General features: G+C 55.3%; 8 protein-coding genes across 8 annotated transcripts; 3 read left to right on the plus strand and 5 right to left on the minus strand.

Moving 5' to 3' along the window:
• Positions 1–148: 148 nt before the first annotated feature.
• Positions 149–2350, minus strand: P168DRAFT_91972 (DUF300-domain-containing protein). The gene is made up of 5 exons (XM_024842216.1): positions 2117–2350; positions 1895–2045; positions 1526–1820; positions 1341–1466; positions 149–1285 (listed from the first exon to the last, which is right to left on the minus strand). Exons 1-5 carry the CDS (start codon positions 2157–2159, stop codon positions 251–253), a joined length of 1650 nt encoding a protein of 549 aa, XP_024695851.1. The 5' UTR covers positions 2160–2350; the 3' UTR covers positions 149–250.
• Positions 2351–3039, minus strand: P168DRAFT_91971 (uncharacterized protein). Its single transcript, XM_024842215.1, has one exon. The coding sequence runs from the start codon at positions 2902–2904 to the stop codon at positions 2542–2544; it is 363 nt and encodes a 120-aa protein (XP_024695852.1). The 5' UTR covers positions 2905–3039; the 3' UTR covers positions 2351–2541.
• Positions 2943–5226, minus strand: P168DRAFT_287750 (SAP domain protein). Its single transcript, XM_024836644.1, has one exon. The coding sequence runs from the start codon at positions 5105–5107 to the stop codon at positions 3176–3178; it is 1932 nt and encodes a 643-aa protein (XP_024695853.1). The 5' UTR covers positions 5108–5226; the 3' UTR covers positions 2943–3175.
• A 600-nt stretch (positions 5227–5826) lies between these two features.
• On the plus strand, positions 5827–7159 carry P168DRAFT_91987 (uncharacterized protein). The gene is made up of 2 exons (XM_024842217.1): positions 5827–6331; positions 6384–7159. The coding sequence occupies exons 1-2, from the start codon at positions 6042–6044 to the stop codon at positions 7069–7071; spliced, it is 978 nt and encodes a 325-aa protein (XP_024695854.1). The 5' UTR covers positions 5827–6041; the 3' UTR covers positions 7072–7159.
• A 338-nt stretch (positions 7160–7497) lies between these two features.
• Positions 7498–9707, plus strand: met2 (homoserine O-acetyltransferase). Its single transcript, XM_024834117.1, has 3 exons — positions 7498–7624; positions 7691–8081; positions 8166–9707. The coding sequence occupies exons 1-3, from the start codon at positions 7588–7590 to the stop codon at positions 9214–9216; spliced, it is 1479 nt and encodes a 492-aa protein (XP_024695855.1). The 5' UTR covers positions 7498–7587; the 3' UTR covers positions 9217–9707.
• A 2248-nt stretch (positions 9708–11955) lies between these two features.
• P168DRAFT_315774 (uncharacterized protein) lies at positions 11956–13449 on the plus strand (the record flags this gene model as incomplete). Its single annotated transcript, XM_024839933.1, has 2 exons — positions 11956–11991; positions 12049–13449. 2 exons carry the CDS (start codon positions 11956–11958, stop codon positions 13447–13449), a joined length of 1437 nt encoding a protein of 478 aa, XP_024695856.1.
• Positions 13450–14351: 902 nt separating this feature from the next.
• On the minus strand, positions 14352–17033 carry P168DRAFT_324688 (beta-glucosidase H; the record flags this gene model as incomplete). Its single annotated transcript, XM_024840878.1, has 3 exons — positions 14352–16194; positions 16252–16858; positions 16964–17033. 3 exons carry the CDS (start codon positions 17031–17033, stop codon positions 14352–14354), a joined length of 2520 nt encoding a protein of 839 aa, XP_024695857.1.
• A 3879-nt stretch (positions 17034–20912) lies between these two features.
• Positions 20913–27659, minus strand: P168DRAFT_295185 (putative THO complex component (Rlr1); the record flags this gene model as incomplete). The annotated part of the gene is made up of 8 exons (XM_024838020.1): positions 20913–22673; positions 22944–24893; positions 24933–25206; positions 25237–25402; positions 25581–25843; positions 26470–27268; positions 27349–27554; positions 27637–27659. 8 exons carry the CDS (start codon positions 27657–27659, stop codon positions 20913–20915), a joined length of 5442 nt encoding a protein of 1813 aa, XP_024695858.1.
• Between the last annotated feature and the right edge of the window lie 261 nt (positions 27660–27920).

Below are 27920 nucleotides of genomic sequence, written 5' to 3' on the forward strand. Positions count from 1 at the left end.
AAACAACCCTGAACAAATTCAAAGAGAGGATGACAAAGAGAAAGTGAAGAAAAACAAAAAGCGATGGGTATTTCTAGCACACTGGTATATTGACAAAAGTATGAAATCATAGGCATCGTAATGAGAACAACAACAAGAAACCAAAGGCCGTCTGGTTCTCAGTGCCAACAGGTTGAGAGAACATGTGAGGTCCATCCATATTTATGTACATGTTTACGATCAATCATCGGCGGTAAAAGGCCAGGGCCAGCTACCGCGGGGGATGAGCGCTGTCGTGATTGAGAGGTGGGGGTTGGTATGATTCTGGGAGTGGGATGGGGTCCTGGACGTTCAGAGGGGCAGGGCCTGTTGGATAGGGGGCGTCTTGATGATGGAGAGGTGTCTGGCTGGATGGGCCGTCGTCTAGCGGGGGCCGGACCAGGTATGGGTTGGTTGTGTCATCGTATGGTGAATACGGGCGGGAATTGTGGGCGGCGGGTTCTAGGAGGGACAGGGAGGATGGGCTGCCTGACCGTTGAGGGGTCGAGAGATAGGGGCCCGGGTTACTGGTATCCTCGTATGGAGAGGGCATTCTGCTGACGTCGGTTGTCGAGTGGGACATCAACCCGGTGGGTTGCGCGTGCGATAGGAGCACGGCGCCTTCTTCGTCGGTGTTCGGGTCGGGGTAGTATCGTCCGGGATGGGGGCCGGCGTTTGTGAACGATCCTCTGGCGCCTTCGTAGGCGGTTGGGTGGTTCGTGCCTGGCTCGGAGGCGTTCAAGCCGATCGCGTCGTCGGGGGTCTGTTGGTAGCTAGGATCCATCATGCGCGTCTTGCGGCCGACGAACAGCCAGCGGAAGCCGCGGCTCACGGCCTTGACGATGTCCAACGGGTTGAAAGCGTTGAGGAGAGCCTTGAGGCCCCAGAAACCGCCGTAGTATTTTGGTTTGCGGTCGCCGTAGACGTCGTTCACTTCGTCGAACGTCCATTTGTCGAACGCGTACGGCTTCCACGAAAACGCCCACAGATGTAAGACGGAGAAGATGGCCATCTCGATACAGATGAGCAAGTTGGGAAGTCCGACGTTCAGGTCGGGCGCTTGGATCTTGTCGGTTTCTTTGATGGCCCCGGCTGAGAAGAGGAAGGAGATGAGGGACGTTTGCCAGAACGAAAGAAAGACGACCAGTTTGATCGACAAGATCTTTAGGAAGGGACTGTAGTGGTTGATATCGGGCCGGACCTGGATGAAGAACTGGATCAAACAGTACATGGCGATCGTGACCGAGGTACACTCGATGACCAAGACCTGCGCGAGTCTATTAGAAGATGTCCGGTCATGGAACCAATGCAGTAACCCTTACCCAGATGTGGGCAAACGCTGGATTGAGCGAGTCCTCGCAGTACAAGTTGAACGTTTGCGTGACCACCGCGAGAATCGTCATGAGCACCCGCAGGAGACAATACTGGAAGACCGATATCCAGATGATCTAGGTGGATGGCACCCATTAGCAAATGCCTCCTATTCCCCATCCTCGGTCATTCTCACATTGAACCATGTCAGGCCGCTTCGGGGCGTCCTCCATAATTTGCGCCATCCGCCACATTTCTGAAACCAAGTGACCGGCCAGACCCACGGTTGCGGCGCAATTCCCCGGAAATATTCCTTCTGGCTATGCAGGTCTGGGGCGAGATAGTGACACATCAGGGCGAAAAAGGCGGAGATGGTGAACGCTTCGTAGCAGTCGCCAATGACACTGTAGTAGACAGAGTGTTTGTAGAAGAAAGTGCCGACCCATGCGACGATGCAGTAAACGGGGATCATTAACAGGATGCGGATATTTCTATAGCGACGTCGCAACAGCGTTAGTCTACCGATCTCGCGGCAGAGAAGAGAGGGAGAAAGAGATAAACGTACTGGCGTTGCTCCTCCGGTTTGCTGTAATGTGTGGCATGACCCATGATCAAGTAGAAGGAAAACCCACACGCGATGAGGGCGAACACCCCCCCGACAACTAAACATAAATTATGAAAGGTGATCCCATCTGGCCACAAGGGAACCTCGGTGACTGCACACGCGCAATTATCGTCAGTATTCTGTCCATCACTATCGGAAATGCCGCGATCCGGGCCAACATACTCGTCTCATGTTCGACTGTTGCATTGCACTTGGGCCAGCCCATGACTGCAGTAAACGGAGGCTCGTGGGAACGCAAAGCCTCCCAGGGGAATTGAACGGTGAAGAAACAGACAAGTCAAAAAAACAAGGCGGGGAAGAGGGACGAAGCCAACTAAAAATAACAACAATAATACAGCATCAGGAATAGAAATAGCAAATGGATTCCAATCCCAAGAGGATCACCGGAAGAACAGATCTTCTGCAGTCCAAGAGGCGATCAAGACTTGGCCAGACCGGGCGGATGATCTGTTGCCGCCGCCAATTTTGCCCCGAAACTGACGATCAACCCCTGGAACCAAAGATTGTCGCGTCTTGGCTCGACGGTGTCAATGAACAATCAGGGGTAGGCGACCAAGAAGAGAGTAAAATGGCCAAAAATGGATGAATCAATGGGTGTTGGTGGTGGTGAGGTGTCCCATCGAAAGGAAAGCAGTCTGGTCAGAGATCAAGGCAGACGAATAACCACGAGGCTGTACGGTGTACAAGGAATGGAGTAAGGACAGAACGTGCCGATTGCACCCCGATTGGACCTCAAACGATGCGAAACGATGAGTCCCAAGAAAAGACCGAAATAAGATTGAAAAAGACAGAAAAAGACAAAGGAGAAGATAGAGAAGAAGAAGAAAGACGAAAAAGACGAAAATGGAAAATGGAAAATAAACGCCAAGCTTTGGACAAGCCTCAGGAATCCATATCAGGCACCGCCGATCCGATCTGACATCTGTCATATAATCAAGTATCCAGATCATCGATCGGATTTCATAAATGGAAAGAAAGTCATTGTATAGTTACATCTACAGATTGGACATCGATTCCCAAGTCCATGCTCCCAAAGTCCTTATCCTTATCGGCCCATCTACTACTATACATGAAACATTTCCCCTCCAAGAGCCATCCCCATGGACAAGAGGGATGCCGTTCAAGACACGATTTTGTTCGTCAGAACGGTGACAAAAGTTGGAGAACAGAAAGAAAAGGCGGAGAAGATCATAATCCAAGGACATAAATGGCACAGTATGATCAATAGTGTCGTCCCCGCGGCTCATCGCGCCAGGAATCGCCAAATCCGCCACGTCCGCGACCGCGTCCTCGGCCCCCGCCACGACCGCCGCCACGGTACCCACCACGCGGCGCAAATTCCGGCCCATGATCGACGAAGAGATCCTCGTCTTCAAAGGTGATGCGCCGCAGCTCGTCGCCACCGCGGCGGGGGAACGAGCCCTTTTGCAGCAGATCGTCGAACCGGTCTAGACGTCGATCCGCCACTCGCCGGGGAACCGGAAGATAGTATAGTTTGGGTTTGGCGGTGGTAGACATGAACAGTTCATCCAACGGCTGGAACCCTTGTCCCGGTCGCGGGGTGGGCTCCGCCGCCGGGGCGCCACCACTGGGTCGTCGACCGGGTTCGATATCGGCGCGAGGTCCCGTGGGTGGTGGGCGCGAGAAGTCGCCCGGCTCGGGTCCGCGGCTGGGCGGAGCGCCTCCGGCTCGCGCGTCCACTTCCTCCAGGACCGCCTCGACGCCGTCCTCGGTCCGGTCAAACTTCACCTCCCAGCGCGGCGGAGGGCCACCGCGGCCCCGGGACCGCTCTTCCGTGTCGATCCATTCGTGGAGCTTGTTTTCGGGGATGAAGTCGACGAACAGGGTCTTCCGGTTGCGCTCGGGAGGCCAGACGGTGCCGTGGAGAGCCGCCCGCGCCCGGGTGGCAGCCGTGACGTTCGTAAACGCGGCAAAGCAATGCGTTTTGATGGGATCCAAGTAGAAGTCTAGGATCACATCGGGGTTGGGGGAACTCCCGGGCGGCGACGCAATACTGGCCAAGTGGGTGCGAAGGGCAGCAGGTTGGAGCGGCCGCATGAGTCCGTCCACGTAGAGGGCGGCGGTGGCAGCGTGGAGCGCGGGCTCCATGTGCTCATCGTCCATGGCGGTGTCCGCCGGCGGGGATGCAGGTCGGGGCTGCTGCGGTTCCTTGGCTGCAAAAAGCCCCTTGAAACGGACGTCCTGTTTCGGGGCGCCCTTCTTCGCTCGGGCATCAGGGCTTTCGGGGGCGGCTTCGTCTTGGGTGGAAGCGGGACGGTCTTGATCATCTGCGCTTGTGTCCGGGGCTTCTCTGGCTTCCTGTTTATCACCTCTATCCACATCCATCGGATCTTCCCCTCTCGGAGAAACCGTTTCCGGGCCGCTCTCCTGGGCTTTGGCCTTCTTGTTCGCAATGGCCTCGGCGGTGGGAACGGGACTCTGGCTGCGACGCTTACGCTTCCGGCGGTCCTCCAAAACCTCTTCTGTCGGGAGAGGTGTGGACAGTTCCGTGTTCGCGTCTGACGGTGCGCCCTTTTCGGCGGCGGTGTCTGGGCCTGCGCCGTTCGTGTCAGCCGGCGCGGGCTGTTGCGGGGCTGCGTCTCCGGGAGCCTGCTCGACCGGTTGGGCAGGAGGCGGTTGGGACTCGGAGGGTGGCGAAGGCGCTTGATCTCCGACATCAGCCTGCTTCACGCTTTCGACTGGCTTTTCCGGTGCCTCGCTAGGTGGTTCGGGTTGGGCCTGTTCATCCTGCTGCTCCGCCGCTTGCTCATCTTGTGTTCCGCTCGGGGCGGGTTCCTTCGGCTGCTCTTCCTTCTCGCTCACTGCTTCTGTAGGCTGTGTCGCTTCGTCTGCGGACTTCTCTGCGGGTTGCTCTGGTTCCGGCTGGGGCACAGGTTCAGGTTGAGGTTCAGGTTGAGGTTGAGGTTCAGGCTCAGGTTCAGCAGGTTGCTCCGGTTCCTTGGCTGCTACCTCCGGAGCGGCTTCCGACTCCGGCGCCGCCTCCTGGGCTGTGTCGCCCGGTTGACCTTTCTCATCTTCCTCCACCAGCCTATCAATAAACTGCTGTTTCACGCGGAGGCCCGTCTGCGCAATACCGCGCCGTTTCAGCTCGGCCTTCAAGTCGACGACCTTCCACTTCGAATAGTCGGCCATTGTGAGGGAGGATCGCAAGCGATGGAGTAGTCTGTCATGTAGATAATGAGCGTCGTGCGAGATATTCTCGGTTGTTGTTGGAGGGCGCGGTTTCAAGTGGGAGCTATCAGGGCCATTGCTCGAATGCGATTGATTGCGGATACCCCTGCGGTTTGGAGAGTGAGAAGTCCAGGCGGAAATGATGTATGTTACGGTGCTAGGCTGGGTTGGGTCTAGTGCCGAAAAGTACGTGACTGTGGCTGTCACTCCGCCTGCCGTTTCGGGTATAGCGGCGGTGTGATCTGCATTGTCCCATTTCCGGTTAGTCTAGATTATATAATACATTGTTGTGGCAATACATATTCACGCGTATAATTCTACGACAACTGGAGTATTTCAGGTCATATTTATGACTCTATACTCTTTACCTGGAGACATCTTGGTATGATCAATTGGTTGGCTTTGTATAGTCCCAGTAACTGCTGGTCTCAAGCTTGCGATTATGGGTTACATATGAAGTACTAATATGTGCGACGAACCAACACCAGGGATTACTAGCAGTTGGGTATTTAATTGTGGCCTACGGGGCACATATGAGCCACGTCCCCAAACATGAAGCTCTTGGATAGAAATTTGGGCCGGGGAAAAATTCCTACAGCATATATTCCACAAAAATAAATCTCGATTGCAGAGAATGACAGTGGCCGGTGACTTGGTAGATGCAGTGACTAGTTGGTCACCTGGAGAGTCCGCCGGGTGTCACTGGCTGTCCAGCCGCCGTACTTGATCGCCCCTGTCACTGGCAAATATAACCATGATCTTGCTTCTCCCGACAGATTTCCTGTCCTTCTTGTTAAAAACCTTCTTCTCCTTGCTTGTGTGGAATTCAACCTTCCCTTTTTACCATTGTTAACCTCTGTCCTGACCGTACACGGAACATTATCTGGCTTTCACGATGACAATGTACTCCATCCAAGGGCCCTGCCACTGGGTTGGAGACAAGAGTGAGACTGCGCCAGTGAGCAGCGTGACGGAAGCAATGGCTCGCATCAACAAGCTGTACGAAGCGGGAACGCCCTTTTTCACGAAACAGTCGATCCGAGAGGTTTCAAAGCAACTCCAGCGATCGTCTCTGTGCAAAGACAAGATCACGGTCAAAGGCGTGGATGGGGTGGGGGTCGAATTCGACGTGCTGACGGGTGAGATCCGCAAGGGCTTTGACTCGGGGGCTTTCGAACATGAGATGTATATTGGCCCGGATCCAATCGTGTCGACAAGTCTGAGCTGACCGTACTAGACGGGATCCGTACATCGTTTACTGCGCGCGAGTGCACATGACCCAGAATCTGTTGAGGTGGCATGGAAACCTGCCAGAGGCAACCTGCAGCCTACGGATCGCCCACTGGATGTCTCGACGGAAGAAAGACACAAAGGAGCCTGCGTATAATTACGCCCTGCGCGAGAGCCAGGTGGTCCGCAAAAGCTTCCGGGCGAGCAGGGAATCCTGGGAGGCAAGTCAGATGTGCAAAGACCTGGAGTCGATCCTGGAGTCCGTTCCAAAAACACTGAACATCGAAAGAGTGCTTGGATTCTCCTGTGGCTCAATGTCCATCGACCGCAACTCCAGTCGGTCGGAATTCCAGCATGCGCTGATCCTCACGGTGCGGGACTGGTTGAGGGACAGAAACGGGAGCGGCAGGGTCCCTTCCTACGTCCAAGATCCAGTATACACTAGCATTGACAAGTCCACGCTCAAGGAATCGAACGTCATGGTTCTTGACGATCCTCAAGCTCTCCTCGAGATCGACGATTCGTCCGTGGTGTTCTCATGCAGCTCTAACATCCCTATCAAGGAGATTGTCGCCGACATTGCTCGACCAGCTGTCCTCATCTGGGAACACGTGGGAGAGGAAGACGAAGAGACCTCCGACGAATATGGCGTGTATGTGTGTCTTGTACCGTGCCACCCAAATGCTGACATTTAACTAGAACCGATCCACACACTTCGCGCGTACGAGCATTGATGCATCACTATGAGGAGCATGTCGTCGACTTGGGTACGAGACACTTTGGCGACATCACGGTTTACGTTCGACGAGATCAAGCCATCTGACTAGAGAATGTTGCTCCGTGTTCTTTATCACCAATAGAAAGTAAATATTACAGATTGTAATCAACAATTGGTGGTAACATATTGAGAATGTCCATAATGATGCAATAGTTCTGGTATTTGTGCCTGCATATAAAATGCTGAGTCATCCCGTTATCGGACTTGAGTTTCCCGCGGGGCAAAAATGCAAGTTTTGCCTTGTTGGCCTCCCGATTGGCCTGAGTCATCGAGTCCCCGGTTCTTGACTCCCTCTACTCTACTTCCCACTTCTGCTCTCTTCTACCTCCACATCTACCTTTTTCTTTTGTCCCTCTCCTTTACTTCTGTCTGTAATTGCTTCCAATTCCTTCGATAACCCCCTCTCTTTTCTCCCTCCTTCTGTGAGCTAAGAATGGCCCACGAATCAAACAGCCCTTCGGCGATACCCCGTCAGTATCCTCCTACCCCTCCCGCGTGTTTCCTAGGATGATGTGAACGGCTACTAAATCCCGTAGAGAGAGTCGATTCGCAACCTGAAAATCCCTATTCGCAACTCATCACCGATCAACAATTTGTGGTGGTTCCGTACTTCAAGCTCGAATCAGGCGTGACCCTGCACAATGTCCCCATATCCTACACGACGCGGGGTCAATTGTCCCCCGAGGCCGACAACGCGTTGGTGATATGCCATGCGCTGAGTGGTAGTGCCGATGTGGCCGACTGGTGGGGTCCTCTGCTGGGTGGTCCCGGCCAGGCTTTTGATACCTCGCGATTCTACGTGATCTGTCTGAACAGTCTGGGGAGTCCGTATGGGAGTGCTAGTGCCGTCACTTACAAGGATGGATCCCCGGAGAACGGCCTCTATGGTCCGGAGTTCCCTCTGACGACTGTACGCGACGATGTCAGGTATGAACACGTCCCCCCCCCCTCAATGATGCGTCAACTCGTTGCGCTCCGAAGAAAAATCTGTTACTGACAACGCTGGAACAGAATTCACAAGAAGGTTCTCGACTTCCTCGGCATCCGCCAGATCGCCGCCGTCGTGGGTGGGTCCATGGGTGGCATGCTGACCCTGGAGTACGCCTACTTTGGCAAGGACTACGTGCGGGCCATCGTTCCGATTGCCACGTCTGCACGCCATTCGGCCTGGTGTATCAGCTGGGGTGAGGCTCAGCGACAGAGCATCTACAGTGACCCGAAATACGATGATGGCTATTATTCGTTCGAAGATCCCCCGACCACCGGTTTGGGGGCGGCCCGCATGTCGGCTCTCTTGACCTACCGGAGCCGCAACTCGTTCGAGTCTCGGTTCGGTCGCAATGTGCCCGACCCGACGAAGCGACAAAACATCAATGGCACGCAGCGGTTGCCCAGCCCAACGAATGAGCACTGGGCGATCCACAATGATGGCCACCGGGCCAGCGAGCGTCATTCGCCTGCGCCGCAGCAAGAGTCCACTCCTGCGGAGATCCAGTACACGGATCCGCAGTTCTCCGGAACCAAGACATTCAGCAAGACCATCGAGTCCCGCATCAATGGAGACGGCAAAAAGCGCCCCCAGACTTATTTCTCCGCCCAGTCGTACCTCCGATACCAGGGAGACAAGTTCGTGAAGCGATTCGACGCCAACTGCTACATCGCCATCACCCGGAAGCTGGACACCCACGATGTGTCGAGGCACAGAGTCAGTCCGTTGTCGGCGGATCCGGTGCGGGAAGCACTGTCGCAGGTGGAACAGCCCGCGTTGGTGCTGGGCATCGAGAGCGACGGGCTCTTCACCTTCGAGGAACAGCAGGAGGTCGCCGCGGGCATCCCAGACTCGCGGCTCAAGCGTATCGACAGCCCCGAGGGTCACGACGCGTTCCTGCTCCAATTCGAGCAGGTCAACCACTACATCCTGGACTTCTTCCGGGAGGTTCTGCCGGACATCATGGCCCGGCCGCCCGTTGGTGACGTGGTGGCAGGTGCTGACGGAGTCAACCGACTGACCAAGAGCAGCACCTTCGGCGAGGCGGAGGTGGAAGACATCACCGCGTGGTAAAATGAATGGACAGAAACCCATTCAACGAACCTTGGCGCAGCAATTGCAGCCTTGAATCGGACCTCCGACCCTCTCTCTCTCTCTGCAGTGGCAGGGGGTCGTCTCCGGGCACTTTTCCATCCTTCCGATGAAGAGAAAAGAAGGGGCCCGTCGGGACGCCCGCTCCAGTGCAGGGAAGACAGGGTCGGAGCACCCCTGGGGAAGTAGCGATGCAGTCTTTTGATATTCTTGTTTTAAAATCTTTACACATTCAAAGCCAGTCAGGAAGATGCGCATCCAACTGCCTCTTCCGTCGCCTCGTTGATCAATCGATCCAACAGGTTAGGGCTGTCAAAGAAGCATCCAACTGCTCTCCATCAGAAAGCTCTCAGCTTTAGGGAATCTTTCTCGAACCGAAAGACCCACCGCGAGGGTGGTGGGCGACTATTATTTTATTCTACTCATAGAACTTTTTTCAACGTATAGATAGACAACATAACAATGAAAAATCGATGTGTCTCTCCCTTTTCTCTTTGTCTTATATATAGAAACCTGACGCTGGATAAAAAGCCTGCCGCTGCGAGGGATACCTTCGAGCCCCCCATTATGAATAACCCTTGCGATCGACCCATGGCCGCATGGGGTGCTTTGCCGTTTCTGACAAGACATCGACCGGTGGAGTCTACGCGGGCAGCCTGCAGGGGCGTTGAAAAACACCCCCTACCATCAACGGAGATAGTGTACTCCCACAAAGGGGTAGGGGGGTATTAACCCATGTCTCGACGACAGCTATCATTCCCTTCCGGGCCATCAACGTTGAGGGGAATGGCAACTGGGCGGGTTTTCAAAACCACGCATATCGGACCGCGGTCGTTTCAAGCGCCCTGGCTGCTCCCCCCCGCTTCCCATCAGTGGCTGACAAGCAGGTCCCATGCATCCCGTTGAGATTTCTCTTTCGACCGCATCATTACCTCATGATACTGATCTTACGGTACGGTATAACCATAACCATGTTGGGCTTGCGGACTCCCCTTATGATTCTCGGTCGAAGGAACTTTACTCTCCCGCTGAGACTTGTTCGCCCCGCGGTCTTTGGGTGTCGAAACCCTAAATCATCGTCGCTGCGTAGCAGTTTGGCTGAGCTTCTGGAGCGGGGGAGCGACGTGTCAACGGTAGAGTTCCGTGTTAAGCTGTAGCCATGCAACGAGGGCTGTTTTTGGTTTCCAATTCCCGGTGATGTATCACCTTGTTCTGCTGTGTGCAGGGATTGGGAGGTCGCATGACTGCATGAGTGATCTCATCGCTTGATCTGTCACTCACCTCGCTCGGGAATTGTTGTTGTGGGGGTACCTTCTTCCATCCCTTGATCCATTTTCCATAATCGCCCTTCTCCTTGAGAATAGGGTAAGGCCCCTTGCGAGGGACTTAGACAAATTGGTTCCACGGTCAATAAAGGGAATAACGGTCTCTTGCCTGTCAAGATGGGGATTCCTGTTCGAGAGCCATACAATGTGAATCACCACTGGCACAAGTATCAAGTAGGTGCTTCGTACCTAGGTAGGTAATCGAGCTGAGCTAGACTAGCTCTCTCTCCACCAGCATAAGATCGGTCAGATTGGCCTTGTTTCTTCCAGCAGGGAATGACGGGGCTGATTCTCGTCCGCTCCTGTGGGACCCTCTTCTCTCTTGATGATCATCATTGTTTTCCTTTTTCTTCCCCATGCCATCCAGTATCTTCCTTGTCTGTAAGCCCGTCATCGTCATACTTGGGGGGTTTTCACCCACCTCGTCAGCGGATGGCTTCATCCGCGGCAATAGCCTGCTGCATGATAGGAGAGTTTGGAGTCCGGGGAGAGCGTATAGTTCATGAATGCTGTGTTACCAGAGGTGAGAAGTAGAAGAAAGAAAGTAAACAAAATAGGAGAGAGAGAAGACGAGAGAAGGAGTGAGCGCAGGACCCGTGACATGGCGTGTGACTTTCTCTCTCTCTTTCTTCCTACTTTCAACTTCAACCTTTAACTTCTTCCTTTCTTTCCACCATCGCCGTCATTCCGTCATTCTTTCATCCAGTCCCTCCTTTTAGCCTCGACTCTCCATGCACCTCCACTGCATCCCCATCTGACCGTCTCCATCCGCCTCCATCGCCCAAAGATCCCTCACCAACGCGCTCGTATTGGCTGCCCCTCGAGATGTGCCATTCGTGACGATCCACTTGACTGATCCTGTATTGATTGCAAGATTGGCTGGCCCTCCTCAGTCACATGGAGAGCATCCTTTCCTTAATATACTCCAACAAAGACTATCTCCAGATGTGGATGACCCCCTCTCAACCGGTCCTTCTCGTATATACCGAGGCTTGTCCCCTCTGCATTCCAGTTCAGTGCTCTGGACAACTACCGGCCCCCCTTGCAATCAATCTCGCATTCCTCATTTCCGCATTTCATTTGTCTCTGAAATTATTTCCATCTGGCACGGGCTGCCCAACCAAATTGTCAATCTGTGATTGCATACCAAAGTCCTCCTGTTGCTAGCGCTAATTTTACAGGCATAACACACGTTGGCTGGTGGATATACACGAATATCTGTTGCGTTGGCCATTCCAATCATTTTCCCGTCCTATTCGTCTATTATATCCTATTTTCTTTTTTTCCATTTGCTTCTTACTTGCTTCCATCCTTCCACCCATCGGTGCCCATTCATCACCGCCAATAACCTCACGCCATGGAGCGTACAGTTCCTCGGACACGTCAATCTTCCAAGATGCGTCCATCCCTGTCATTCGTCTTCGGTTCTCAGGTAAAGAAAACCCCAAACAATAGACTTCCTTCCGTTTGCATGGGCTAACGTGTCCAGAAACCCACGTTTGCTGGGGTCTTGAACAACATGAGTCCAACTTATGACACCATCAACAGCCCCATCCTGCCCTCTTCTCCCTTGATCTCGCGTCAGAAGATAGCACCACAGCTAGAGGCCGATGTGCGCTACGCTTGCTCGCTTCTTGTCTACCGTATCGAACAGGGAGTCCCCGCGCCAGGTGCGCACCGGATTTCCACCACCTCGGAGGCAGCCGTGCGGTCTGCCGAAGTGCGCGCCGCCCAGATCGAATCCAAATACCTCACACCGAGTGTAGGCCCTGAGGTGGCCAAGCGAGCCACCAAGTTCGACTCGGGAGTCGGGTTAACCCAACAGCCCAGCATGCAAACCATGCGCAATCTCCATTCTTCGCACTCGGATCGACGGTCAGACACCGGCTCCATCTTCAGTCGCAACCGATGTGCCACTCCCGGCTCCAACACCACCTCCGCCTGGGACACCGATCCCTCCAGCGGGAGAGCCTCTCTCAAGAGTCCTCGGAAGCAGTCACGACAGCCGAAGCGTCCAGGGGACTATATGCGATCCATGAACGGTGCTCCGGCAACAGGGGTGCCCCAAACGCACGTGGACATGGAGACCCTGACCTTCCTCATGGGGCCTGAACCAGACGGCTTTCAGCCACCCCCGGCAGCGGGCCCGGATGACAGCCCTGAGAATTTCGAAGTGTTCTTGAATGCCGATGCCACCTTTGCGACCGGTGACGTGCCGAGCTTCTGTTCTCCGCAACCGGGGCTACTTCATCCAGCCGCCCCCAGCTTTGGATTGCCAAACGGCGACGCCTCAACGCCGCCACGTATACCCGCACCCATGCGAGACGGACCCTCCAGCAGCAGACCGTCCATTGGTCTGGCAGAGGAGACAGATGACGAGGCCGCGGACTGGCATGAGCGCCCAGAGCCCGCCGTCATCATCGACAGCAGCGGGTTCATGCACATCATGACGGCGGAGGAAGAAGAGGAGCGCCATCAAACCTTGCAGCAGGCTGTCCTCGCCAGGATGAACACAGCCCCTGCCGACAGCAGTCCGCAGCACCCCCAAGAACCGGCCCCCGCCCAACTACAGCAGAATCATTCTGAGCCGGAACCCCAGCACCGACCCCGCCCCAGCACGACGCCCTCCCGACCATCCGCCCCGCCGCAACTATCCAGTCGCCCGGCAACCACTCGCTCCCGACAGCCGACCTCAGGGTCAACCAGGAACAAGCTGAGCATGCTGACGAAGCGCAAGTCAGCCCTTCGTTCCCCGGGATCGTCACACCCAGACCTCCCCGAGGGTCCGCCGCTGCAACGCCAGGGACGGCCGCCCTCGATGTTCCAGAGATTGGCAGGCTGGTTTGGAAAACGCCGTGGGGGTACTGGAGTTGGCGCTGCCGTGTCGTAATACATGCTGTGGACAGAATTACCAAGCAATAAATGACACGAAAATACAAAAAGCAGCAAGGCAGAGGGAGGGGGATGTTTACTTTCCGGAGCAAAGCATGATCTGGATATTCTTCTTCTACCCATGTTCTATGCATGCATGCATTACACACATGCATACATTGAGAAACGAACCCCTTACCGGGTTTGATTTGGTTTCATTTCGTTTCCGTCCAACATCTTCGGGCTCATTCTGTTTAATTCGCCATTGACTGCTTAAGTGGCGATGTCGAACTCGTCAATACTATACCATGTAACTGGATGGCCTGGACCCTGGGGAAGAAGCAGAGTCCAGACAAACGCAGCAGTGACTCAACTTTCTCTCATCGAGATATGATACCCGGATATATATATATATATAGCTTGTTGAAACTCTAGGTAATAATATAGTACTTGGATAATAATATGGAGTATACTCAGCATCCTCTTACTCCCCCAGTTAGTGATCGCAAGCTTATTACACTGCTAGACAAGACAAGACAGCCTTTACGAAACCCTAACCACGTGTATATATATAGCATCATTCCTTATTCAAACAAGGCCCCTACTGTACCATCTTCGTTCACTTATTTATAGGGGGGCAGTCAATGTAATAATGAACGATACCACTCAACAAAAAAAATCAATCAATAAATCCAATTCAATTTGTCGCTATCGTCCGATCTGACTTTTACATCATCTCGTCTCGTTTATTCGTTCATTCATCCATCCATCCATCCAATCTTCACTTTCTGATTCCACAACCAGGCAACAAACAGCATCAAAACACAAATCGAACCCCAAACCAAGACCAAACAAATCTAGTTTATCGTCAAGGTATATACACACAGATAGATAAGTACGTCTTTTTATTTTGTATCCACCTCACAGACCCAGCCAGTATCTGGTCTTCTCCACGGAGAAAGAACCAGTGAGGACCTCATCCCCGGTGCCCGTGACCTCAACCTTATACTCGCCCTTCTCGCTCGCCCACTTCGCCCTCTGCTCGTCGAACCAGCTCGTCGCCAGTTTCTTCTCCGCGGTGATCTGCACCGTCTTCTTCTCCCCGGGGTTGAGGAACACCTTGGTGAAGCCCTTGAGCTCGCGCACGGGGCGGTTCACGCCCGTCGGGGGCGGGACGACCCACAGCTGGACGATCTCGGCGCCGGCCACGCTGCCGGTGTTGGTGACGGTGACGGTGGCTGTGATCGGTTCGCCGTCTTCGAGGGCGCCGGGCTTCTCCGGGACGGTGGCGATGGTGAGATCGCTGCGGGTGAAGCTCGTGTAGGAGAGGCCGTGGCCGAAGCGGAAGAGAGGCGGCAGCTCGATCTTCTCGTAGTAGCGGTATCCGACGTAGACGTCTTCGCCGTAGAGCACGCGGCCGCGCTCGGAGCGGAAGTTGACGTAGCTGGGGTTGTCCTGCAGGCGCACGGGGAAGGTCACGGGCAGCTTGGCGGACGGGTTCACGTTGCCGTATAGGACGTCCGCGATGCCGTTACCGCACTCGTTGCCGCCGAACCATGCCTGCAACAGCGCCTTGGTCTTCTTCTCCCATGGCATTGTGACCGGCGTGCCGCTCTGGATGACGACCACGGCGTTCGGGTTCGCTTCCAGAACGCGCGTGATCATCTCGTCGCTGCCCGGGGGCAGGTCCATGTGATCACGGTCGTAGCCCTCCGTCTCCCACTCGCTAGTGAGACCGGCGAAGATGACGACCTGCTCGGCCTTGGCGGCCGCTTCGACGGCCTTGGAGATGAGCTCCTCCTGACTGACACGGCGGCTGGCTCCGAATCGGAACCCGCCAGGGCCGAAGATCACGACACCCCGTTGGTCGAGGTCGGATGTGGGGGCACTGCCAAACTCAAGGACGATCTTGTACGTCTGGCCGGCCTTGAGCTCCTTGCTGCCCTTCTCTTCAACGGTGCCATTGCCAAAGAAGGCGGATCCCTGGCGCTGGTTCTTGGTGTTGTCCACGACCACCTCACCGTCCACTAGGAGCCGGCCGGTACCAACCACTGTGACGCCAAAGTCGTAGATCCCGTCCTCCTCTGGCGTGTAGAAGCCCTCCATGTCGACGAAAAAGGTGAAGGACTTGATATTGGGGTTGATATAGTCCATGAGGAAGCCGCTCGACGACACCAGGTGCAGCTCATCGATCAGTTCCCGGTCCGGCTGCGAGACGGGCTCGTTGAAAACGCGGAACTTGAAGCCGGTTTTCCCGTCGGCAGTCTTCATCAGAGGGCCCAGCAGAGGCAGATCCTTGTGCGAGTAGGCGCCTTGGGAGAATTTCACTTCGCCCTTGCTCTCGCCGGATACGCCCTCAAAGGGCGTCACGGTGTAGTAGGGGTCCAGAGACGCGGACCCACCGCCGCAGTAGGCCGCGATCTTGGAGTTCGGACCGATGACCAAGATCGACTTGTCCTTGCTGAGCGGGAGGATGTTATCCTGGTTTTTCATGAGAACAACAGACTCTGCCGCGGCCTGTCGCAGCAGGGCCTGGTCCTCGGGTCGGTTGAGGGCCTTCTCTGGCGCGTTGGATGGGATGTTTAGCGGATCCACCCAGTTCACGAGATTCAGCACATTGCGGACTCGCTCGTCAACGACAAATTCGGGGACCTTGTTGGACGAAATGGCGTGAGCCAGGGCAGTCCCACGCCAGCGGGTCTTGCCAGGCATCTCCAGATCCAGACCCGCGAGGATGGCGTCCGATGTGCTGTAGGTTCCGAACCTGGGGAGGTAGTTAGTATCTTCCGCAAACTGGTCCGGGTCTCACGCAATGATGTACCAATCACTCATCACCAGGCCGTCCCATCCCCACTCCGTGCGGAGGATGTCGGTGATAATTTCTTTGTTTTCGCTAACATGGTGCCCATTGACCTTGTTGTAAGCGGTCATGATGCAAGCGCTCTGGCAGATCTTCATAGCCTGCTGGAACGGCAGCAGGTAGATCTCACGCATCGCACGCCGAGTCACGATGCTATCAACCGCCAGACGCTCGTGCTCCTGGTCGTTACAGACGAAATGTTTGAGGGTCGCCGCAACACCCGTCTCCTGAACACCCTTGCAGTAGTAGCCAGCCAGCTGGCCCGACAGCACACCGTCCTCGGCAAACGACTCGAACCCTCGTCCTCCGAGCGGGGACCGCTGGATGTTGATCGTGGGACCCAAGACGATGTGGGTACCTTTCGCAATGGATTCCTCACCCATCAAGTGGCCCACTTTGTGCAGCAGCTCAACGTCCCACGTCGCTCCCAGGGCCGTGGCGCAGGGAAAGCACGCCGCAGGCACGCCGTTGAAGAACCGCGTTCCGCGCACTCCATTGGGACCATCGGACATGCGCAGGGAGGGGATATTCAGACGCTCCACCGCAGCCGTGTGCCAGAAATCGATTCCTGAAAACGAAGAACACCATACGTCAGCTTGACCAATCCCACGTCTTCCACAGCAACTTGGCCGTGGAGTAAATTATTTGGTTTGAAAGAGTAACAGGAACTCACCAGCCGTCAGGGCTACTTTCTCCCCGAGCGTCAGCTCCTCGATCGTTTTTTCCACGTCCAGACGAGGCATTTTCACGAGTCAAGAAAGACAACAATGATCTCTATTTGCTCTTCCAAATCTCAGAAGTCGACACCAAATAGTTTGCTTGGGCAAATACGGCTGAGAGCGGACGGGCTGCGAAACAACTTATCGTGAACAGCGGGGGAACACGATAACACGAGCAAGAGAGCGGGCAGACGAGGAGGGGGGAACAGAAGATCAAATAAGAAAAAAACAGAGGGATAGAAGCCAGATCGCCAAAATCAACCTCCGAGCCGCACGATATATATAGACCCAGACATAAGATATCGTCGGAAGTGGGAGAAGGACATTCGTACCGAGGGGAGCAATCCGTTTGTCATGGCTCGCGACGCGAGGGCAGATGGGAAAAAAAAAAAAGAGCACGAGCGCGGCATCAAACCCAGCGCCATTCCCGATCTCCCCGCCTGGTTTCACAAGTCCTTATCCTCGATCGACCGGTGGAGCAATGACAGTGTGGATCGACGGTCTCCGCAGCCGAATTCTTCCCAGCGGTGGAGAAACTAACATCCTGAGGGGAGTGACGTGGAAACTGGAAACCCCGTAGATGAGGGGAAGGATAGGGACTTGAGGGCTTGGAAGGAGCTGCGGGAGGCACTGCCGCAAAGAGCTCTCTCTTTCTCTCTCTTTTTTCCTCCTCGAGATCGAAGGACCCACATGTAATATGCCAATGGATTTGCGCTAATGAGGATCCGTTGGCGTGATTGCGTGATGTTTAGGGACTGCAGGGCCGGCGATGCGGCGCTGAAAAAGCCACGGAGGAGACGCCGATGATTAACCGGTAGGATCTGGACGGGTTAGCGGATAGGAAATGGGCGGAGTATCGGTCCGGGTTGCCTCAGTAGTCTTATACTCGAGAGGACTAGTGAGATGAAGATAAGAATAGATTGATTAGATGGAGCGAGTGGGGGCGACGAAGTGGAGACTCACGAGGGAAACATTGGGGGGGAGATAGGATGGATGTCGTTCAAGATAGGAAGTATGATGAGAAGAGAGAAACTATCATGAGAAGAAAGAGAAGAGAAGAGGAGAGGAGGTCGATGACGGAGGCGAAAATCTATCAGGGTTTCTCTACTAGTTATACACAGGATTGAAAGTCATCATGTCACATCTTCAATTCACATCCTTTATGCTTGCCAGTTCAATAGTAAAAGAAATAAAAGAGAGAGAGAATGGGGGAGTATGAGGGATACAACCAGACAAGAATAATAATAACAACCACAGGAAATGGAAATAAAGAGAAAAGGCCAGAAACGGAGTACAACCAAGACAACAAGATATAGAACACCGTCCAACAATGCATGTCATTGATATGATGAGAAATGAAAAGGAAAATCAAAAGCATGAAGGGTAGGGATAGCAAAAAAGAGAGTCTCATCCCCCTTTAAGCACCCCGACGAGGTCGTTTGCTTTCACTCCCCATGCGCATCCCCCCTCGTCCAACGCCGTCCCCGTGGACTCCCTCGTCGCCGCCAGGACGTCCCCGCTTGCGGTATGGAGGAGGTCCAGGCGGGTTCTCCCGGGGGTAGTCACGTTCCCGAGGACGGTCTCTCGTACGATCCCGATCGCGGTCCCGCATCTCTCGGCCTCCCCAGCGTCGATCGTCCTCGGGACCGCTGGGACCGCTGGGACCGTTGCCGGCGGGGGCCAGTGGTGGCGGCGGAGGGGGTGGCTGGCCGCCAAGCGACGACGGGGGGCGAAGACGCCCCTCGTGATCCTGGTTGCTGCTGTTCGGGCCGCCGTCGGGTCCCTCATCCCGATCCCGGCGCCGACGGTTCTCGTCGCGCGCGCCCGGTCCGCGTCGGGAGGCTTCGCGAGACTCGTATCGCTCTTCTCGCACACTGGGCCCCGCATCGCTTCGGCGACTGCGCTCGCGCTCGAGATCGCGGGTGCGCTCCCGGAATTCCTCCCGCCGGTTCGTGCCGCGAGATCCATCATCTTCCCCACCGCCGCCGCCGCGACGCTCGCGTTCCCGATCACGTTCCCGCTCTCGCTCGTGTGGAAATCGTCCGGAGGATCGCCGGGATTCGGGGCCGGCTTCATCCAGGAGGTCGCCTCGCCGAGCCCGGGGAGGTCCTTCGTCAGCCAGGAGGTCGGCCCGGCCTTGGGTGAACGATCCGGGTCGGCCGCCATCCTCCGGGGCACTGGGAGTCGGGGGTCGCGAGTTCTGAGGGGACGGGCCACCCACAGATGCCATCTGTCGGCTGGCACCACGGCCACGGATCGCGGGGCCGGGGCCGCCACGGTCCGCTGGCCCGCCGGATTGTTGGAGCATATTGTTGATGCCAGCGAACCGCTTATCTCCTCTCCCTCGCTCCCCGCTAAAACTCCCTCCGGACGGAGGAGGACCACGGGAGGCGGGCGGTGGCCCCGCGGAAGGGCCATGCGTACTCCGAGGTCCCGACGGGGGGACGGCCGACGCGGGGGACACCGGCGGGTTCTGGGAGCGTGGGCTAGGCGCCTGCCCTCCTTCGCTGGGCGGCGGTTGCTGCTGCTGTAGAACCCTGAGCCGGTCCGGGTGCATCCCGGTGGCCTGGAGTCGTTCAGAATCCGGCGATGCGGGTCCAGCAGACGAGGGCTTATCAGGAGCATTTCGCATGCCTTGCCTCCCTGGACCGCTCGGGGGCTGTCGCTCAGAGGGGCCCATCGGGCCGGGGTGCAGTTGGCCAGGCATGTTCCGTCCACCTCGGCCCTGGGCATTTCTTCGAGGTCCAGAGGGAATGTCAGAAACAGGATCCGGCTGCCGCAAACGTCCATGGCTCATGTCCCCGCCGGAGGGGGGTTCCTTTGAGTCAGGCATATCTGCGGCGGCTCGGGGAGGTCGATCAAGTCGAGGTCCAACCGGCATGTCTTCGTGTCGCTGGTGAGATTGAGAGTAGTTCACAGGTCGGCGATCGTCAGACGGGAAACGCTCCGGCCGGCTGGGCAGCTCCACTCTCTGCGGTGAAATCGGACGGTTGGACAAGCTCTTTCGCTCTTCCTTGTCTTGTCGGAAACCTTCCCCACGTCGGAAACCTTCCCCGCCCCGCTCAGGTATCATCCCTGCACGATCGGGGTGTGGTGGTGGGCCAGATCGTGCTCCGGGAAGGCCATCTCGCACATCAGGACGGAAACGTCCGGACCGATCGGGCCAGTCTGGCTGCGGGAGACGTCCTTCCCGATAGGGGGGACCACGGAACGGTTCGTCCATCGGCGGTCTGATTGGGTATTCCCTGTCGAGACGGCCAAAGTTTCTGCCGTCGCCCATGGGCTGGTCGAATGGCCGGCCAAAATCGTGGTCGTTGAAGCGGCCACCCCGGGAATAGTCCGAGAATCTCTCGCGTCGATCATCCAGAAGATCAGGTCGAGGGGGGAGTCTAGCCTCATCTCTGTAAGGACGGTTCGGTGCGTGAGGGAGGGAACGAGGGTTGACGCTTCCAGGCGGACCACGTTCTGAATCAGGACGCTTAGCATTATTTGGATGCTTTCCTGGGTGCTCCGAGCCTTTCGGGGGAGCATGAGCATCGGTCGACGAAGGTGGATGAGTAGGCTCACCCTCAGTGCCTGCTTCGGCACCTGCAGGTGCAGGCTTCTCATTTGTCAATGGCTCATGACCAGCGGCGGATTGATCGTCCGTGGGCAGAGCTTCTTTTGTAGATGCATCCTGGGATGACGAAATAGCAGTCTGTTCAAATGGTCTCTTTGCCGTTTGGTCAGCTCCATCCGCGCCCTTGGCGATGGCATCGGCCATCTTCGCATCCTCAATCTCGCCGTCTTCGACCTCCATCTTAGCAGTGGTCTCGGAGTTTGGGGTATTTTGGGATCTGTGATTGAGCCGATCAGAAATGCGCACATAGTCGACAGCGAGGTCCTTGGGTTCCATTCGTTGACTTACTCGTTGGCTGCTGAAGGCTGGAATTCGGTCGCAGCAGCGTTCAGTGGAGCCGGTGTGGTAGACTTAGGGCGTGGAGTCCCGGACTTGCCACTTGTAGAATCGTTCTTGCCTTTACCTACTGCAAGTGGCTGGTTGGTGATCATAAATTCCTGGGGAAGCATCCATTTCTTCTCCCGCCGGTTGAGATCCCCAATTAGTGAGGCGGCGGGAATCTTCACGTCATCCCGCTCATCCTGTTGGCTTAAAGTGTTCACGCTCGTTAGCATGTCGCGACCGATCCAGTTGACCGCTGGGAAATGCTGGACGATCGCCTTGAGCACACTGATAGCGTTGCGAATGTGCATATACTCTCCACCATTAAGACAAATCTTCAATGCGGCGGCTATAAGGCGGTGCCACTTGTACAGCAATCGGCGAAAGTCCTCATACTCCAGGAACATTGTAGGCTTCCCCTCGGGGTCCACGTTCATGGCGAACCCGGGGAGGTCTTTCTTGTTTCCGAAGGCCTCCTTTTCGTAGACAACCTTGCTTGCATGCCAGCGGGTGAGGTCACGCAGGATCTCGTTCAGGAAGCACCCGAGGTTGTCTGCTTCCCTCGAGGTACACTGGAAAATCAGCGCAGTGAGCCTTTGCTCCCGGAAAAGTTGATCTAATAGACCAACTGTCCGGAAATTCGGAGTTCCAGATGTATGAAGGACCTTCAGCATCTTGAAACAGTAGAACGCATCAATGGGAGAAAGAAGCAGACGAGGCAAGAAGCATTGCTCGAGGAGGGCGACATTCAAAGAATCATGCTTCCCACGCATGCCGGCAAACCATCGGTCCTTTTCTTTTTGCAGCTTTCCTCGCGTCTGGCCGTAGGATTTGAGGTGGGCCTTGTTCTCCTCCAAAATTTGATCTTGAAGCTGGGTGATCTGCTTCTTTTCTCGCTCCTTTCTCTGCGTCCCAGCCATGCTAATGTCAGAACGATCATTATTGATGACCATCACCTTCCTCTTCTGTCGATCTATCTCATCCTCATAGGCTTTCTGGGGTATGTGAACGTCGTAAATCGACAACTGCCAGAAGGTCACGTAGAATTGCAACCCAACGACATTCCAGTTGTCGGAAGGCAGAGCGGACTTGACTTGGTCCTGAAGATCCTGTATGACCGGGTTCAGAGGAGGCAATTCAGCAGCAGCAGGGATCGGCACGGTCGTCTGCTCCATTGCATTGGCAGCATCGGCATCGGTTGACTGAGACTGCTCTTTGTCGACATCCATGGAGTTAACAGTTGGCGCTTCTGTCGCTGTCGGTTCACCGTCATCTGCCGTCTCCATCTTGTCGGTCTCAGTCTCTGGCACTTCGGCCTTGATGTCCTGGGGTTTAGCAGCAGCTGCTGCCGCTGCTTCCTCCTGTGTTGCTCTGTCGACTTCGGCGATCCTTTTGGCGACACTCGGTCTGCGAATCCAGAATGCGATCTCAGGCTGAACGCCAAAATCACGAACAAGAGAAGCAAGGTCAGGTACGAAAGCATCGAACTCGTCAATGGTTAAGTTGCTGCGGAGCAAATCGAGGTACTGGGCTAAGATACGGTGGATCTCATCGAAAACGTTACCCAGCAACTTCAGTTCATCAGAGCCATCGGATTCCTTGAAGACACAAGTCCAGCGTTCCTGGGCAATCGCAATGAGCAGCTGACCGGCTAATTTGGAGACCGTGAGAGACTTCATCAGCCGCTTGGAAGTAGTTTTGGATTCGTGCCGTTTATCAAGCAGCTGAAGGATGGTTTGTGCTTGAAGAAGCTCGCCGCCTGTCATTGCTTGTATTTGAGACTCGTTGAAATTCGTGTCCGTGATGATACCGGCCATTGAGCTGATCGTTTGCTCCAAGACAATGAGATCGGTCGAGTTATTGTGGCGAAGCTGTTCGACAACGTACTGCAGTACAGGCGTTGGGTCCATGACCGAATATCGCCGGAACGTCCTACCTGCAAATGTAGACAGCGCGTTCAACCATCGACTGGTTAATAGACCGCTTTCCTGTACACGGCTCCTCCCCTTTTGGCCAAGGGAACTGATCAGACCCCAGGTCAATACGTCGTACCCGAGGTTGGTGAAGTACCGTGCGCATTCCACGACCACCTCGATCAAGTTTTCGTAGGATTCGATTTGGCTGATCGCAACGTTGATGACAATTCCGGGGTTGGCGAACGCAATCTTCGCTAACGCGCGAGCCATAGGTCTGATGTTGGTCTTGCTCAATCTTTTCAGCACGTCTTTCGTTTCCGCTCGTGCCTGATCGAACGCAGACTTAATATCGGGCAGCCGAGAGGTCTGCCCGGAATACCATTCAGCGTACATGTTGTACCGTGTGTCGAGCGGGAAAAAGCTCACGAGGTCAAAAACCTCGTTCACGACGCCCGGGTTCGCTTTTGTCAAACTGATCGATGGAAGCAATAGACGCTTGCATAGATCCTGCCAGCGAGCTCTGTTTTCCGGCGAATCGTCTTTCTTCAAGCTATCTTTGCCGATCCTCGAAAGTTTCGCCAATAAGCTCGGGTCCTGCCCTATTTTGTGGCCAGATAGGTTGAGGAACGAGGAGCAAAGAGCAAAGACGTCGTCGACGGACTGGCAGATGGGCACATTGTCGGCCCAGTCATCCCAGTAGAATCGATAGTCGGTTCCGTCATTCGTATCCTCCTTGTCCAGCTGAGCCCATCGAAGAACTCGCGGTGGGGGCGCCTGACTCAACCGAATTTGACCTTTCGGGACGCCCGATTGATCTTGACTCATGATCTGCTTTGGTTCTTTGAACTCATCCATCGACGTGGGAGGGCGCAGAGGGGCGTAGACTTTACTCAGGCAATGGTGAATAATACGATGGATGAACTCGGGAAGCTCGGGATAAGTGTCCATCAGCCATGGGAATCGGCTTAGAAAGAAAAGAGACTCCGGAAGGGCGCCAATTGCCAGAAGACTTTTGAGAAGGAGCACCTTCTGATCTGACGGCTCCGGCAATTCGTCTTCTTCCGCCTTTGCCGCGGCTTTGTCTGCGTCTTGATCTTTGCCAGGGGTCGCCGAACGCGCCTCCGAATCGCGCATACGAGGGGCTGGTAGCGTATCATCGGACAGAGCACCAGCCGTCATGAGGGCATTGATGCCGCCACCAGGTCGTGCGGCCCTCTCCCTTTCTGCCTTCTCTTGAATCTTTTCTTCCTTGAGAGCCTCCATGGAGTCGTCTGGTCGCCAGAGGTGGGGGTAAAGGTCACGGAGTGAAATAAAGCCGACCTTGATCAACAAGGCGGCCAGGTAGATGAGGTTATCTGGGAGGACATCCGCCTTAGAGCGAGCGCGGGAGGAATAGAAGCGGAGCTTGAATCCCAGTAGCTGCGCGGCTACCCTGCTTCCCTTAGGTGGTAATGTTCCGGTCTCGTCGATCCATTTCCTTATCTTGAGTTCCTCTTCGGAGAGACTGTTTGACTCTGGAAGGATACGGTTTAGCTCGTCTTTGGAGATGGGCTCGCGACCAATTTCGAAGAAAGCCCGGATCCCAATCTCCCGGACCCTGTTCCAGAACTCATGGTCTCGATGTTCGTTTGCCTGCATTGCCTGGAGCCGCTCCTCGTCTGTGGTGATCCATCCCGAAGAGCCCGGTAGAGCCCAATTGGGGAGTCCGGAGTCACGGTTGTCTCTGCCAGAGCCGCGGAAAATATCATCCTTGGGCCACCACGAGCTGACGCGCAATAGTTTAACGAAGAATCGGTACTGCTTCACAAGAACAGCAGCAAATACATCGAGGGTGACGTCGAGGACGCGGCCGACATCCATGTCAAATGCGCCGACCATTGCCTTTACCTTTTCAAAGGTGTCTTCGACAACTTCACTTGACGGCGGCTCGTTGTTGCTCGTCGTAAACAACTCGGTGAGCAGCTTAGAATACCCCTCGGATTCTTCTCTCAGCAGATTGTAGTTGGACTGGCGATAAAGAAGGTTTGTCTGCTTTCGAATTCCCATGCGGTTGAATGTGTCTCGCACGAGTCCGAGCGATTGAAGGAGGGGTGTTTCGAGCTGGAGGCGCATAAGGGCAGGGTTGATCGCCGTCGAGAATACCAATGGCCTCAGCGCGACATTCGATGTGTCAGAATCTGTGACAATGGATAAGGTGTCCAGGAACAGTGAGCGGGGATCTAAGGCCGTCGTGGCCTGTCCTTGGCCGTCCATGTTGACGTCCTCCGCCGCAACATCTGCCCCGATAACATCTTTTATGGCAGCACCTGCATCTACCGGGGGTAGCCTGCCATAAAGGGCACTCCGGATGATTTCTTGGTAAATAAAGGACAACAACGACACGTCTTCCTCGTTCCGCGCTCGGATACCGTTCTCGACGAGTCGCTGTCGCCCGGTCGAGGCCCATTCCTCCACCACACTATCCGTAACATATTCGTAGTCGAACGGCGGCGGCGGGCGCGAAGGGGGTTGGACGGGGGTCGGGGGGATGTTTGAGGCTGCGAAGCCGGCGCCGATTGAGGCTGGGCTGGCGGATCAGGCTGCGGCTGTGACTGGGGCGCAGGCGTGGGAGAAGCCATCGGCGGCTGCTGAGAAGCTGTCCCGTTGGTCTGGTCTGAAGCGGATGTGGTTGGGGCCCGTTTTGGGGGCCCGTGGCTGTTGAATCCCTCCGGTCACCGGTCGGATGGGGATGCCCGTCCCCGCTGTGTCTGCGACTAAACCCGCCTCTACCTCCTCGGCCTGGCTGTCTCCGCGATCTTCCACGCGTATTTTCGGAATAATCGCGAGAAGGAGAGGGGTGTGGGTGTTGGGCCATGTTGAGGCCACCCGGTCGGTGGGGAGAAGGCCGCTGGCCGTCGTGCGTGGAGTCGCCGGACCACGATCGGTCACCTCTTTTTCTCTTTCCTCCAGCACCTGGGGCCATGACAGGGGTGCCAAAGCTAGGATGCTCAGGTAGAGAACCGGTGGATTTCCGACAGATCGCAAGTCATGGGGGGAAACCGAGGACTGGGGCGAGGTTAGCGGGAAAACACCGTCGCAAATGGAAATTGTGTAAAGGGGACAGAAAACAAAAGGATTCACAAATAAATAGACTACTCACCTGCCACTAGAAACTCATGAAAGGGATATAGAGAGGGGAATGTCAAGGTTGTTGTCAGTTGGGACAAAGCAGGCCAATAAGTGGAGGAAAATAAGAGCAATAGTTGGAGCTGATGATAGCAGCAGACCGGCAAGCGCCGCCGGGCGTGAACCGCGCTTAGGTCGCTTGAGCGCTACCGCTTTTCCTCTCCATATCTTCCTTATCCCAGCACAATATCTCCATATCCATACTTGTTACTTGTATGAATCATCATTTTCAGTCAATATAGTCACGTCCGGATTTTACTTTCTATTGTCCAGTCTGAATGATCCTCCTGTAACAGGGAGATCTCTTCCATTCTTATCTATTTCTGTCCCTATTTATTTCTATTTATCTTTACGAAGCTCTCACAATATATAGCATGATATCATTTATTCATTTAATGTATTTTAGATACAGACTTGGAGTCACGCCCAAAACTCTCACACCAAGCCCAAGTCCTTCGCCTCAATATCCACAATCTCCGGAATAAGCTCCTTCAAGCTAGGCTTGCTAGGCGACCATCCCAACAACTTTCTCGCACGGAGCGCATGGCCCCTCGAGCTGCTTCCCCAAGCATAAAGGCCGAACTTGTTCAGCTCGGTGACCTCAGCATCCGACAACGAATCAACCTCAGGGGACGGGATCAGCTTCTTCTCGTAAGCCACCCTAGCCACCTCGCGCTGGATATCGCCCCACACGAAGGGCCCGTTCTCAGCCAGGTAGTAGCCCTCGTTGTTCCAGGTGGCTTTGCCGCCGCCCGCGACGGCCGCATCGCCCAGTAACCGGTAGACGTCGCTCAGGTCCTGAACGTGCACCTGGTGCCAGACGTTCTTGCCCTCGCCGACCAGGATGCCCTTCTTGCGCTTCAGGACGGCCGCCGTCAGCCAGTACGCCTGGATGCTCTTCTGGTTGCCGGGGCCGCGGCCGGGACCGTAGATCGTGGGCGGGCAGACGATCGCTGTCTTGACGCTGTCCGGGGAGCGCTTCCCGGCTTCGATGATGATCTTGTCTACGTCGCGGTGGAGAGAGTCGTCGGGCAGTTTGTTGACCAGCTCGTCGACGCCCTCCCAGTCGTCGTGCTCCTTGGTCCGGTAGAGACCCCAGGTGTTGGTGCGGAAGTCTTCGACGGTCAGGATACCCGTGCCAGACGTGTGGATCAGCCACACGGGCTTCTCGGGGGTGTGGTGGGCGAGGCCCTTTGCGATCGCTTCGGCTGAGGCGACATGGTCGCAGTCGGCGCAGTCTATGCTTGTTAGTTCAGTGCCCAACCATGCCACTTGATCGTTACGGTCTCAGTGGAAGTAGGAGGAGAGGAGAACATACTGAAGACGATATCGGCGTTCTTGGTTTCCTCCTCGATGACGTCGACCGAGTCCAAGTCTCCGATCACCACTCGCACGTTGGGGTATTTGCTGGTGAGCTGGGCGGCCTTATCCTTGTTCCGGACCAGGACGGTCGCCTCCCAGTCAGGATGGGCCTGGGTGACATTGTAGAAGACGTCGCCGCCGATATAGCCGGTAGCACCGGTGCTGAAGCAAGAAGATGGATGTTAGGATCTAGGATCTATCCGGACCTGCATCACGAACAGCACCACTGGACACTCGCACTTACAAAAAGACCTTAGGGGGCGCCATTTCTGATTTCACGAACGTGTGTAAAAGACCGAAATGTAGCTAAAGTAGACAACAGCGATGTCAAGTAGGAAAGTCAAGAGAAAAACACGATGAAGAAACCAGGATAGATGGGATGTTGGCTTAGTTTAATATAGCTACAGGAAGCTCCCACGCTTGATCTCAACGAATGCTTTGGAATCAAGAGTGGATAGGACAGGATCCCCATCAAAAGGACCAACTAACTAGCTGTTCAGTCGCAAGTTGGCAACCGAGCAAAAGTGG

Source organism: Aspergillus campestris (genome assembly GCF_002847485.1).
Source record: "Aspergillus campestris IBT 28561 chromosome Unknown P168scaffold_2, whole genome shotgun sequence".
Taxonomy (NCBI): domain Eukaryota; kingdom Fungi; phylum Ascomycota; class Eurotiomycetes; order Eurotiales; family Aspergillaceae; genus Aspergillus; species Aspergillus campestris.

Coding starts and splice junctions, on each gene's coding strand:
- P168DRAFT_91972 (XM_024842216.1), bottom strand. CDS start 2,159: ATGGGCTGGCCCAAGTGCAATGCAACAGTCGAACATGAGACGA. Junction 2,046..2,116: donor AACAGTCGAACATGAGACGA/GTATGTTGGCCC, acceptor GCGCGTGTGCAG/TCACCGAGGTTCCCTTGTGG. Junction 1,821..1,894: donor AAACCGGAGGAGCAACGCCA/GTACGTTTATCT, acceptor ACGTCGCTATAG/AAATATCCGCATCCTGTTAA.
- P168DRAFT_91971 (XM_024842215.1), bottom strand. CDS start 2,904: ATGATCTGGATACTTGATTATATGACAGATGTCAGATCGGATCGGCGG.
- P168DRAFT_287750 (XM_024836644.1), bottom strand. CDS start 5,107: ATGGCCGACTATTCGAAGTGGAAGGTCGTCGACTTGAAGGCCGAGCTG.
- P168DRAFT_91987 (XM_024842217.1), top strand. CDS start 6,042: ATGACAATGTACTCCATCCAAGGGCCCTGCCACTGGGTTGGAGACAAG. Junction 6,332..6,383: donor GGGGCTTTCGAACATGAGAT/GTATATTGGCCC, acceptor TGACCGTACTAG/ACGGGATCCGTACATCGTTT.
- met2 (XM_024834117.1), top strand. CDS start 7,588: ATGGCCCACGAATCAAACAGCCCTTCGGCGATACCCC. Junction 7,625..7,690: donor CAGCCCTTCGGCGATACCCC/GTCAGTATCCTC, acceptor TAAATCCCGTAG/AGAGAGTCGATTCGCAACCT. Junction 8,082..8,165: donor ACTGTACGCGACGATGTCAG/GTATGAACACGT, acceptor ACGCTGGAACAG/AATTCACAAGAAGGTTCTCG.